At 41.0% G+C, this 13,916-nt stretch overlaps 1 protein-coding gene across 1 annotated transcript in view; it reads left to right on the plus strand.

Moving 5' to 3' along the window:
• The first annotated feature begins 985 nt into the window (after nucleotides 1-985).
• The window catches only part of ATP10A (ATPase phospholipid transporting 10A (putative)), a 125,839-nt gene continuing 112,908 nt past the window's right edge, over nucleotides 986-13,916 (plus strand). Inside the window, exon 1 of the mRNA XM_067559986.1 lies at nucleotides 986-1,631. Within this exon, the coding sequence (XP_067416087.1) occupies nucleotides 1,183-1,631 (449 nt within the window). The 5' untranslated portion in view covers nucleotides 986-1,182. The remainder of the gene's footprint in view (nucleotides 1,632-13,916) is intronic.

The following is a 13,916-nucleotide window of genomic DNA, read 5'->3' on the forward strand; positions in this document are numbered from 1 at the left end:
AAATGATACAGCTGTTTCTCAGAACAAAGTTAGGGGAAAACATGTCATTTTGCCCATGTTCAGTATAAGTGTGTGTGTGTGTGTGTGTGTATTATAATGACATACTATTTAAAGAGTCCTCTATCAAACAGGAACATTTTGAAATGAATCAATGTGTGAAGACTAAGCTGATACGGACTCTGTTTCAGATTTGTATAGCACTCTTGAGATCCTTGGATGGAATGCAGTCCAGAACTGCAGCTATCAAAGGGAAAACAAACAAACCAAACCTCCCACTCATTATGTGTAATGGAAAGTCAAAGGCAGCACATAAAGTGGAACCTGTGGGTTTATATCCAGAATGTGTGGAGGGATGGGGGGGGGGGGGGAGAGATGGGAATGTCTGCCCTTGGCTGATTGTGTGAATAAAGATATATGGTCAAGAAGAGGATAGAATGAAGGAGCGGCTTCCAGCAATGTCAAAGACCAGCTGTTTAATACACACCAGACACTGGATCGCACTTCAACTGCCTAACTGCGTGGACTGAAAAGTTCTTCTCTTTAAGTAAAGTTCCCAGTTCCCGGTGTGTGTCTGATTTTCTGTCTCCCTCTCTCTCTCTCTCTCTCTCTCTCTCTCAAAAAATGTTTCATTCTTCTCCCCGTGTGTGTGGGTGTGATTCTCCTTTCCCCTGCTAACGTGCTGCTGCCGCCATCCCTGCAAGCCCCTCTTTGTAGCGGTGAAGCGGAAATGAGAGTAGTGGTTGGTGAGAAATGACGCACCGGACAAGGGTTACTTTGTGTGTCTGCTGCTCTCCTGGAGAGACAAGGGAGCAGTCATTCAACCCACCCGCCCCTACCGCTGTAGCACGAGTTAGCATTAGCGAGGAGAAAGTTGAGAGCCTGGGACGGGGAGGGAGGGGGAGAGAATCGGAGAAAAGGAGCTCTCCCCTCCCCTCCCCTCCCAAAGTCAGGAGGAGGAAGAGAACCAGAGGCCAAACAAAACAGGGAGTTGAAAGAAACAGCCCCCCCCCCTTCTGCCTGTGGGGGGGAAAGGAAAGTGAAGAGTGAGTGAGTAGTTCAGAGGATGATAACTTAGGGCAGAGGAGGGAGGGGCAGCCAGTCATTTCTCTCCCAAGTGCCCCCACTGCAGAAGTTGTAACGCTGCTCCTGTGTTTGTGTGTTTGGGAAGGGAGGACAGGAGAGATGGCCCAGGACACGGAAGGAGGGGGGGATGCGCCCCAGGTGCAGAGAGAAGAGGAGCCAGAGAGGAGGCAGAAGAAGAGGAGGCGAAGGAAGAAGAAGGAGAGCAAGACCCGGACTGTGCGCTCCAACCTGCTGCTACCTGGGCCTGAGGCGGAGAAGCCCAGAAGGAGCCCCTTGGCCAGCAACTGCCTCAAGACCACCAAGTACACGGCTCTGTTCTTCCTGCCCAAGAACCTCTTCGAGCAGTTCCACCGCCTGGCCAACATCTACTTCGTCTTCATCGCGCTGCTCAACTTCGTGCCGGCGGTGAACGCCTTCCAGCCCGAGCTGGCCTTGGCCCCTGTGCTCTTCATCCTGGCCGTCACGGCCATCAAGGACCTGTGGGAGGATTACAGCCGCTACCGCTCGGACCATGAGATTAACCACATGGAGTGTCTGGTCTACTGCAGGTGGGGGCAACTGTGTGCATGTGGGGAGAGGGTGGGAGGTGCCCATATGGAGGGGCATTATTGCAGTTGGCTTCAATGGAAAGATTGGGGATGGGGCAAAGAAGGGGAAATGATGTTAATACAACATTATTCAGGGATTGGTCACCAAACAGGATTTTTTCCTCCCCCTTCCCCCCTCCCATGTGGCTGCTGCTATGAATTGTGAGAGAGGGACTTGTACATTTGACCATGTTTGTACAGCACCTAGCACAATGGGATCCCCATCCATAATTAGGGATCTTAGGTGCTATAGTAACATAACGAATAACAATGAGAGCTGAGGAGTGAGCAGGTCACGCTGCTCTGAAGTGTTTCCATTTGCAACGCTAACTCAGTTTAAGAAAAATGTTCTGTTCTCTACCTTTTTGGCGTTTATCCCCTGTACCCAGTTTGCTGTCCTCTTATCCAAAAGTTTTGACGTTCCAAAAGTTTTTGGGATAAGCCGTACTTGCAAACAGAGAAATTCTGATTCCTTCTGATAACTGGGAATCTCACAGTGAATTACGGACTTGTGAGATTTAGTTAATAAGCAAAGTTTGTTTGGATTTCAAAAATAAATAAATAAATAAAGCTTGTGCAGCACCAAAAATGAACTTCATTCACTTACTAAACCAGTGGTGTTGGATTTGTAAGCATTTGTGAGAATACCTCCTAGTGTAAGCGGTCAATTTTACTGCAGTATATTTTCTAACAGTAATTTAGTTTTAGTAACTTGAAACCTCACTCAAACAATGTGCTACTAAATCTTTGCTGAGCGGAGGGTAGGGGCCTCTGGTCTCTGTGTTTGAATTATGGCGGGTGTGTGGATTAGTGAAGTATGAATTAGTGGGGTTCTGCTGTGTTTGCTTTTCTAAAGAATGTGAGGTGGGGGTCCATCCTTCAATATTTACCTTTCAAAAGCCAGTGAATGATCATCTCAGTGTGAATCCACTGTGAATTTCCTGCCTCCTGGTGCTGAAAGCAGAGTTTTCTTTCTTTTGTTCCTACTCTCCCTTGAATTAATTTTTGCATGTGATCAGAGCTGTATTTTAGGACTGGATCCTCTGCTGGTGTAAATCAGCAAGACACCTTTGAAGTCAGTAGTTACACTGATTTACATCAATTTAGGATCTGTCCCTTAGAGTTTTATAGCAGCTCCTTTTTAAAGCATCATTGGTTATTCACCCAATTAATTGTAGCTTCTGTTGAGATTTTGGGAGGAGGGCAGCAGGGAGACCTTATGCTCCAGTTTCCAAGAGAGCCGGTTTTGTTGATCTTTCTGCTACTGCTGCTATTGCAGTAAAGGCAATAAAGTGAGGCAGGAATGTGAAACAAGTGTCAAGAAGTTTACTTGTCTCTTGTTGGAAGTCGGGGTCCTGACTGATACAGGCATTCTAGCAGACAGCAACTCTCTCATTGAAAGTCAGAGAATAAACACTAGCAATAAGCTGTATTTTTAGTCTTCATCAAATCCCATCTCTCATTTCCCAGTCTCATATCACACTAAGGGATCTCAGCCTGTTTTTTCCCCTTCCTATAGTTATGTATTTGTGTAGGAAAGACAGTAAAAGGGTTTTATTTCAGCTGGCTAAAACTGTAATAATAACTTAAGACAAAACATGCAAACAAATAACCCTTATTTAGGATCAAATTCTGACACTCCAAGTCATGTGGAGTAATACCTTTTTCTGAGCCGTTCCACTTTCTTCAGTAGCGCCACTCCTGTAGGAAGGGAATACTCGGTGTGAGTGATGGTGGCAAAAATCTATCTGTTAATGAATAGGAATAGTGGAGAAACAGGTAGTCTAGACCCAAAGTTAAAAATTAAAAAACTACATATTGTAGAAGCCATTCAAAAGCCTTAATAGTAATTCTGGACTGGCTTTCCCCATCACAACTTTTCCTTTTGAAGTGCTTCCAAAAGGTTAAAAATGACCATTAGAAAATGTGTACCTTCACTGTTGGTTTCAAATTGATGTTACAGCCTGTTGAGATTCACAGCTAAGTGTGTAAGATGTTGTACTTTGTTCTAGTTTGTTATGCTTAGTATTTATGCTGTGTGAAACTCCAGGCTAGAGTCCTAGTATTTTGCGGACTACGTAATTCTAAAGTTATGTTTATATTGATTTAGTTGGGAATAGCTTGGGTACCCCTGTGATTTTTGAATCAATCTATTCCCAACGGTGTAGTAAACTTGAAAGCATAGGACCTGTGGGGCCAGCTACTCAAATAAAAAATTCTGAATAGGGATGATGTTGAATGCTGCGTAGGTAGAACTGCAACAAGGAGCAAAGTCCAAGTGAGCTCTTTCCCTTGAAGCACAGGACTTCAAGCACTGCTGGAGAAGGAAAGAGGTCATGCTGGGAAGGGGCAGTTTTTAGCTGTGAGATCTACTCCTAACTGGGTGGATAGTTGTGTGGCATTTAATGCTGCTGTCAACATCCTCCCAGTTTTAGCCTATCCATTGGGCCTAAGTAATTTAAATGTATGATAATGTCTGTCTTCCCAAAACGATCCTAAAGTACTTCACAAATTACTGTATCTATGCACCATGTTGCTGAAATGCAGCCACCTCTGGGGGAGACAGCAGCAGACAACTAGTTCCCAAAATATTCTATAGTCCGAGGCAGGGATTTTGCCCAGGACTAATAGGGAAAACCATTTTTTTTATTATGAGTGCCACGGGCCCCTTAATGTCCATACAGAACAGACTGGCCCTGGCTTTCTAATTGTTTGATGTTTCTTTTCAGATGAAGATTCAAGTTAGTTCTTACATCACCTAGACTAGTTCATCTGTCCTCACTGTATTGCTTTACTCATGGCCACAGTGTCAATTCCTTATTGAGCATAAATTACAAAACTGAAATGTAATAATAGGAAGAGCCTGCTGCTGTCAGTGTCAGCTAATCAGGACAGAGCCTCAACAGGATATTGACAGAAGTACTAACTCCAGTCAGAGGCTTTCAGTAATAAATATACAAAAAGATCTTTCCTGTAATCTGAGCTTCACAGAATAGGAGGGACTGATAGTACACTAACAAGCAGGATGCTAGAAAGTTGTTGTAGGTGCTATGCTTTTATCCTCCTACCTCCCTCCAAGCATGGGAATTCTGCTAACCCCTTCTTATAAAGCCACTACTGCAGTGTGAATAGACATCAGTCAAATCACACTTGGCAAAAGTTACATGATAACACTGTAGTGATGGATGATACACCAGAACAGTAATAGTAGCTGATATCATAATGATGCAACTCCTTTTCATAGGGAGTTAAATCGTTTTAGTTTTGGAAACTTGATGGATATGGTGCAGAGACCCTAGATAGCTATCACTTTTTAGAATCAGTTAACGGGAAACCAAGCTCCGCCTCTTTGAGCAACTTTTGAAGGAGTCAATTTTGTATGGCAGCATAGAGGGGAGGGATAAAACACGCTGGGAAAACAAGGACTGTTATTTCAAGGTGTAATGGAATGTACAGATGGGCCCCAGGAGTGTGCCTGGGGTATATGTCTTCATAGGCAAAAAAGGAGTGTTTTTCAGTCATGTCAGCTCAGTCAGTTATTTTAACACAATTGAAAAGCCCCGTTAAAATGCAGGCTAATACATTTGAAGCTGTGTTAGCTGACTGCATGGTGGCCTAAATTCCCCTAGACCAGAAGCCAGGTCTGGGAAGCTCAGGGGAAATTCAGAAGCTACTCTGTATGGTATATTTTCTATTTTTCAGTTTATTGGTTTCAAAGACGAATGGAAGAAAATGCATCCAAAGGCTTTTGCTGGATTGGTTTCATTTGAGACTCACTGCAAAGCCCTGCATTAAAACCCAACCTGCAGAGGATGATTTTTGTCTTCAAACCTTAACCTCTGGTGAACTCTTCTTTCATTCTGTCCTGGCATTGTGACACAGACAGAGACATTTATGGGGTTTCAGGTTGAAAGTTTTATTTATTGTGTTTAATAATCGGGATTTGAAATATCATGATCTTGTAGTGAAACCCCTCTGGTTTTGTTTCTTTTATGATCAGCAGCTTGAAGAGAGGTGACTTTTTCTTTACTGCTGCTCTAATGCCCTCTAGCAATAGGAAAAAATGCAGATTGCACACTGGAAATGTTTTCTCAGAATCATTCCAAGATACACACATTGCTGCTGTTTTTAAATATTTGGCAATACCAAGTATGGGCTGGAAGTGGCATGTCTTAAATTCTCTTATAGACAGGGATCTTGTTTTCAGTATATTCTTACAAAGCACCACATGCTGTATAAATAGAAAATTAATATCAATAACATTGGCACTCATCCTGTATGCAATTATATTTTGTAAGTGACTTCATGCAATGGTGCTGAAACACTGTCAGTTAGCATTTTTCAGGGAGTATTAAAGGCTTTAGTTTTAGTCCCTGTTTTAATGTCTTTTAGGTCCATAAAAAACATTGCCATAGAGTGTAAGCTTATCCATTTACCGATCAAAAAGCAATACCATTTATTTTGTGGACATGGAAACTTAGATTTATCAAATCAAAACAGGATCTGAATTTTCTTCAGCGGTGTTGATCATGTTCAGCTCCTACTGATTGTAGTGGGAGCTGCAGGTGTTTACTGCCTCAGAAAATCTGGCTGTTTATAATAAATTTTATCCTCCCTCAGTAAAACTCAAGGGAAGGGAAAAAAAGAGCATGAAAAACTTGCTTCATGGAATTTCCAAAATACATTCCCTTAATGACCAGGTTTTCAGCCTTACAGAAGAAACACCGGGTAACCTTGCAAAGCTCCACACACAGTCTGAGGAATGGGGCAAAGCAAGTTACATCCCTTAGGATCCTAAGACATCCCCGTGGGGGCCGGAACTGCTTCTCTGCAGCCCTTCCAGATGTAAAGTGTTCCTGCATCTGATTCAAAAAGAAACTACTTAGGATTAGTACGTTTCCTCTGCAGCGAGCTCTTTACGCAAGAAATTGGCTACAGAGAATAAGGGAGTAGGATAGTGTGACTGGGGCAATAGCCTTTTTCAACTGGCTAGAGGAGCATTACTCCGGATGCTGCTGTCTTTTGGTCTGTTTTCTATGTTAAGTCCAGGCTGACAGTGAATAACTAATTGGGAAGCAGGATGGGGCCAGTTACTCATTATGTAGACTTGACACACACAAGTGTTTTTTTGTGGCAATCATGCGGTCTGGGGGAAATTGAACCAAGAGTCAGGAGAGTTGGGTTCTCTTCCAGATCTGCCACTGACCTGTTTTGTGACTTTGGGCAAACTTCCTCAATGACCTCAGTTTCCCTCTTAAAAAGCTAGATATCTTTTTTTTTATGATGCACAGGAGAGCCCTGTAGAAATGATCTAGGCTTCTGTTTATGCGTACTTTGTGAAGTCTGTGGTCATATTTCTGGTCTCTAGGCAGGGATTCAGAGACCACAGGGAACTGACAGGTAGACGGTGGATTTCAGCTATCTGTTTCCAGCCACTGACATTTCTCCTCTTTCCGACTCTAACAGGCAAAACTGCTATAAGCCATGATGTGCACTCCTGTAATTTACCGTTGCTGCAGACTGAAGGAGTTACCTTCTGTAGTGCACATTATAGCTTATAACTATTCTGCCTTAGTACGCCTTTATACGCTGGAAGTGCAGCTATACTGATGGCTGGCCACCAATGATTGTAACTGGGGCAAATCCCCAGTATCGACAAGTTATGCTGTTGATGTTGGAGGAATGCCTTCAACCTGTCTCCCCAGAGAGAAGGTGGAAGCAAGAGTTGGGCCATCAAAATTTTGTTTTTAAAAACAAACTCAAAATGAAGTCCACTTTTAATTGACCTGCCTGAGGTTTTTAAAATTGTGGTGTAGTTAAAAAGTAGTGAGACAATAAACACTCTGAGACAGAATGGGCCTGACAACAAACCGTACTGTTCCTGTGTTGATCTGTGGACAATACATCATCATTTATGCACAGAGACTCGGGGTATGTCTACACTGCTGGTGGCACCGCCGGCAGTGCAGGATCGATTTTGCAGATTCGATTGAGCGGCAGTGAAGACTCGCTCAATCGAACCCGGAAGTCAATTCTGTTAATCCACCCCAGCAAGAAGCGTAGCACTGCGTCGACGTCAGTGCAATGCAGTGGAGACACCGCAGTAAGTAGATATTAGGAAGTTGGCGGGAGATACGCAAGTTACTGTACATAGCTTGTGTATCTCACATCGACTGCTGCTGAAATTCACAGCCCGTGTAGACCAGGTCTCAGAAAAATAGGCTTAAGTCTAGACATGCCTGAAACATAGGATCAGAAATCCAAGCCAGCGTGTCTGCCTGTGTTCTTTTATAAGAATTGTAATAGGACAGAGTCAGGGGCAGAATCCCTCCAACTGTCTTTTTCAATAAAAGACATGATCCTGTTTTTAAAAATAAGTGCTCTAAATGCACAGAAGAAATAACTTTGCAAAAATGTTATTCTTACTATTTCAGAAACCATAAAAATACATCATGATGCCCACAGAAACCAACCAACCACCCAGCTGAAAATAAACCCTGTCTTGTGGATCATTGAGAGATGTCTCTTTAATCCACTTGACCTTGCCAGATTCACTGCCCTCTGCTCTCACTGGGTGTTGTTTTTTTCCCTGTGTCTAAAGTAAAGCCGATGCAGATCTTCACCTAATACACCCCCTACCCTTAAGAATAATCCTTAAGATCAATCCTATATGGCAGAGGATGACTTAATAGTATCTAGAGATGGGGAAGAGTTATGTCTCTCTTGAATATTTTATTAAAAATTATTTCATTGCCTGGCCATGTTTTCTTCCTTCAAGGTGGGGTACAAATGGGCAGGTCTCTCAGGAACAACAGCCAACTTTTGCATCATGAAGAGTCATTACATAAATTCAGACTCTGTTGGAGACTTGCTCTAGGTACAGAGGTCACTTGTTTTGTTTTATGTTCTGGTTGCCTAGAAGTAATGACCCACGTTGAGGAAGAGTTTAAATGCTTGCAATCTAGATAGTTGCATTTGTGGCTGGGATATGTCCATACTACTATTTTAACACGTAGCACATGAAAACATTGCAAAATAGTTGGTGCTTTTATCCTCCCCCTCCCCGCCTTTTTTTAACTGTTGTAGAAACTGCAACCTTGGTCCCTTAAACTTGTCTTTTGTCTGATATCTTAGGCTTTAGCCGTTCTGTAGGCTGACAATATCTGTTCTGCTGGCCCCCTTACTCTGTTCTCTGGCTGAGAACCTGAGAATGGCTTAGATATGTCTATGTTCGCTGAGTCACCTGTCATCAGAGTTTGTTTACTTCTCTGCAGGAGGGGCTGTCTTGAATTTCCCCAAAACACGTAAGCCAACGTTTTCAAAGCAGGATGACTAAAGTTAGGCTCCTAAATAGAAGTCAATGGGACTTAAGTGTGCTCAGCATCTTTGACAATCAGGCCTCATATTTAGGCTCCTGAGTGCGGATTTTTGGTGCTTAGTTGCAGATCCCCATAATGCAAAAGGGGGAGTTTAACCAGAAGTCATGAGAAAAAGCAAGAGACATCAATTCAGATCAAAAGCAAATTATATGAAATCAAGTCCACTAAGAGATGACCTTGCAATTATAGTGCAGTGCAGTGATTACAGCAGGTCTTCACTTACATGTTTTCAGAGATTCCAAGGCCAGAAGGGACCACTGTGATCATCTAGTCTGACTCCATGTCATGACACAGGACAGAGAACATTCTCAAAATAGTTCCTACAGCACATCTTTTAGAAAAACATCCCATCTTGATTTAAAAATTGTCAGTGATGGAGAATGCACCAGGACCCTTGGTAAAGTGTTCCAATGGTTAATTACCCTCACTGTCAAAAATTTACTCCTGATTGTTAGGGCTCAGATGTCGACTGTGTTCCATGAGGATCTTTCCTCTCCCTTTCAGGATTCCCATGTCTTGGCTGCCCACGTTGTCAGCTTTTTTTCTTTTACCTTCCTTTTCGTTATGTGCCTGCAAACCTGTGAAATAAAGGCTTGAGCTTACACATTAGACCAGGAAAGAAGGGATCCTTTATTTTTAGCATCTGAATAATATTTGCACACCATAGAGCATTGTGGCTTCTTTTCTCTGGACCCCCAATACCTACTCTATGTTCACTTTTTATTCATTATTGTATGGAATACCTCTTTCATGAGTAGAACGGGTTGTTTAGTCCTTTAACTCTTTTTTCATATTACCTGTCTTCCACATACACCAAGGTTGTTACATTATTGTGTAGCTGGAGGATGGAAATCCTCTTGAATTCTAATTAGGCTTTCATTGACCTTACTGACTATTGCCTGAAGTAATTTGTTAGTTGTTTCTCTCTCTGAGATGGAAAGTAACTGGATTTTAATAATTCCAATGTATGCATTATTTCAATCAATATCCAGTAAGACTTCTGGATAGTTTGCACAGTGTCTGTCCTGCTATTTTTCCAAATGGCCTGTTTAAGAACTGAATTTTTAGCATAGATTAAATGTATTCTGTTAGATGAAGTGGTTAATTTAATCTCAAATGCCTTATCTCAAATTGTATTTTGTTTCCTGTGTTATCCATTAACATATTATTCACACTTGTGCATTCTATTTGCATATTTTATATCAAAGCTAAGAAACAGTATAAGAGATTCTTGTTAATAAATAATATTTTCCCTTGAATAACTGATGACCTTTATGTGGAATTGTCTATAAAGTGCACATTCTTTCTCCTTTTGCTGTTTGCTTTTACATCAAGTCATAGTTCTAGGAATTTTTTGTTTTTTGTGGGGGGGGGAACATGAGTTACTCTAGCATGCGTTTGATTCTGCATTAATCACTTCATCTTTGTATGGTTAAGTGCTAGGTCAATTAAAAGGATTTAATGTGTATAATTTATTAAAAATACAGAAGTCTATGTTTTTCAATATGCTTACTGCTGTTTTACAAAATAGAAAATAAGCGTACTTATCGAAGCAGCTTTAAAGTGTCACATACAGACATGTAAAGTTTTTTCCCTCTCTAGGGATAGGTGTTATATACTTCAAATAATGATGCTACGTGAACAGGGTTTGGATCAGATGATGTGTAAAATCCTGGCCCCATTGAAATCAGTGGTAAAATTCCACTGACTTCAATAGAATCAGGATTTTACCCTAAATGTCCTAACTTCTGTGTTTGAATTGCTGTCCCTCTCTTTCCATTATGTTGCTAGTCTAACAGCACCGTGTCCACTTATGGCAATGTCTCTCTCTTTTATATTAAACTTTCTAAATTTATATTAATTTTATTGCACTGTTGACATTCAGCTCCTCTTGATATTTCAGTTTTCATTTACTGTCTCTGCCTCCCTTACCTTTTGCTCTTCCTTTTTCTTTCCCTTTTTAAATTCCATTCTTCCTCTGCTCAGTTTTCCACTCTTACTTTCTGTGTTGCTTCCATGATAAATAATCATCAGTGGGAGCTTCTATTTCAGTCTGATCCTCAGGTGCACTTTTCACACTGCTATTTTAACACAAAGTCTGGTGCGAGAGCTGAGCTAGCTATTACTCCTGGGGATAAAAGTCATCCTTACTATCTCATTGTTCTCCTCAGCACCGGGACCAGTGGCCCAGCTAATGGCCCATAACAGCTATTAACATGGAATAAACAGTGCATACAGTACAAGCAATTCAAATATTACTGCAGTTACTGAAGAATGGATTTAATCTTTAAAGCTCTAATGCGAATATATAACATAATATATGATCATAAGCCCTTATAATATATCAGGGAAGTGGCTTGGCTTTTGAGAGCCGGAGCCAGTTGGACTAGGGAAAACATACATTTGTCCACCTCAAGCAGCCTAATAAGAAATATTAAAGCATAGTTCCCTGCCATATCTGCCTTACACCAAATGTAATGCCACCTGATCATCTACTCACATGTAGACTAGGAAGAAAACCACCAGTGTATGTGGGATGGATATATATATACATATATATATATATATATATAAAATATATGTTCAGGAGTGGTGGTTGTGGTTGTTTGTTGTGAGTTTTGGGGTTGGGAGTGTGATTAAGCTTCAAGCTTTTACTGCATCATAAATCGAAAAAGAAGATTTCAAAACTGTGAAATAATCATTTTGATCATTTCGGTTTTTATAAAGGGACCAGTATCAGGGAAAACATGGGTCCAAAACATTCAGAACTTCCTCAGATAAAAATGCTGCTAAAGTCAATGGGAGTTCTGGTACAACCGGAACTGTAGTATTTGTTTCTAAGCACAAAGGGACTCAGGGAGCCTCAAACTTTATGTTCCAGTGCTTGCCAGAGGTTTTAAAAGTATTATCAATTCTGAAAGAATGTTTAGAATTCAAAGCCAATTTCGAATGTTTTTGTCCATAAGTTTATTTTCAATAGCATTTAGTTTGTCTTTAAGGATTTTTATATCCTTACTCAGTTCTAAGATAACTAAATTGTGTCCCTGCTCCATTGTTGCTTCTGACTTGGAAACTTCCCCTTCTGTATCTGGCAATCTTGGGCTCAGTTGTTTGAACTTTGTGTTTTATCGCTTGCCGTAACTGTTTCTTGCAGAGAGCCCTGTCTTTTAGTCATAACAGTCACTCCTTGGGTTGTCCCATCAGACAGCTTCCAGAACATCTTTCTTGCTATCCCAATTCAGAGGTTTTTTGGGGTTTTTTTAAGTTGAAGATTGTGCCACACCCTTACAAAAAGAATTATGATTCAGGAAAATTGTGCTGTGTTGTTAGCCTTTTACCATAGGGAGAAAAGCTTAATTGTGTCAAATCTTTTTCTGATCCCTCTATGCCCTGTAATGTGAGGACACTGTACTTCCTGTAATTTCCATTTACCTGCCTTAAACATAGATGTTGTTTAACATCTGGAGGCAACGTCTTCTCAAATAAATGTCTAATTTCTTTGTGATCTATATTAGTTAAGCAATTTACTCCAATAATATCCTGCAGCAATTAGTTCCACAGAATACACAATGTAAACTTTTAATTCCGTTTAAATGCACAAGGGATAGGGTTAAAAAAAACAAACGTTCCTTATAATACACCTTCCCTAAAGTATACATGAGTGATAGGTACCTGTCTATCAAGTATGACAGCTACTCAACACATTAGCACCCAGAAACCCAAATGACTGTGAACCTTATTTTATTCTGTGTGGTGCCCACAGAATGCTAATCTCAGACTGTGTCATCATCTCAATTCCCACTCATTTTGACATTTCATGTATGTCTGCAGATATCTTAAACCCTGTCTATAGTGATTTACACAGCAGAGTATATTCCTAACCACAAAGGAATAAGGAGTTTTAAAGATGTCTGCCATTGCAGGCTCCCAAACACTGTCAGTAGTAAAGGGTAAATATGACTTAAAAATTTTCAGTGTCTGGGATCAGAGAAGGAGAGTGAACTGGGAGCTTGTTAGGCCTTTAAAGGGTATATAAAATGTAATATCTTTATGAATTTCTGCCATCTATTTATGGAGTGCAGTACACTTTACAGACATCACTTAATTTAGCCTTGAAACACTCTAGTGTGTTGGACAAATATGTGAATGAGGAAATTGAGGCACAGAAGGATCAAGTGGCTAAAGTTACTCAGGAAATCTGTGGAAAGAGCTAGGAACAGAATCCAGGGTTTAGCCATAAGACCATTTTCTTCTCCCCAGTGGCAAGGTGTTTGTGTTGTTGTCTTGTCAAAAGCAGGTGAACTGATGGCTAGCTATGGTCAAGCAGGTGGCACTTTATACATGGAGTGTGGTGGTTGTAATGGGGCGGGATGTTACTCAAATGTTCAAGGTGTTGGGTATGCAATAAAGGACCTGTATACCAAAAAGCATCACAGTGGACAACTTTGTACCAGATTTCAAGAATGAATTGGTACAAATGCAGGGTAGGTCCTTTCTTCACAGAACTCAAAGAGATCATGAAGAAAATGATGAATAGTATAATCACAGTGTTGCGCCAAACTGAACACTGACATCTCATATGCTGTGCAATGCAGAAAGCTCCAACCTAGGCTTTGGAATATAGTCTAATTCCACTTAGGCTGTGTCCATCTCAGCTTCTGGCATAATTATGTGTTTAGGGTAATTCAGATGCTTAATATTTTAGGGATATGTGTGACTCTGTCTCTCTACAAGCACAAGGCCAAGATGACGAAGCAATAAGGCTGCAATCTGAGGTGATGCTAACTTAATTTAAACTACTGAGGAAAAAGAACAGTGGCAACCTTTATGGATTTGTAGACTTGACTCTGTTTTCTTGCATTTATGG

Source organism: Emydura macquarii, unplaced genomic scaffold (assembly GCF_026122565.2).
Source record: "Emydura macquarii macquarii isolate MOO-44397 ecotype Brisbane River unplaced genomic scaffold, CSIRO-AGI_Emac_v2 contig_2207, whole genome shotgun sequence".
NCBI classification, from domain to species: Eukaryota; Metazoa; Chordata; order Testudines; family Chelidae; genus Emydura; species Emydura macquarii.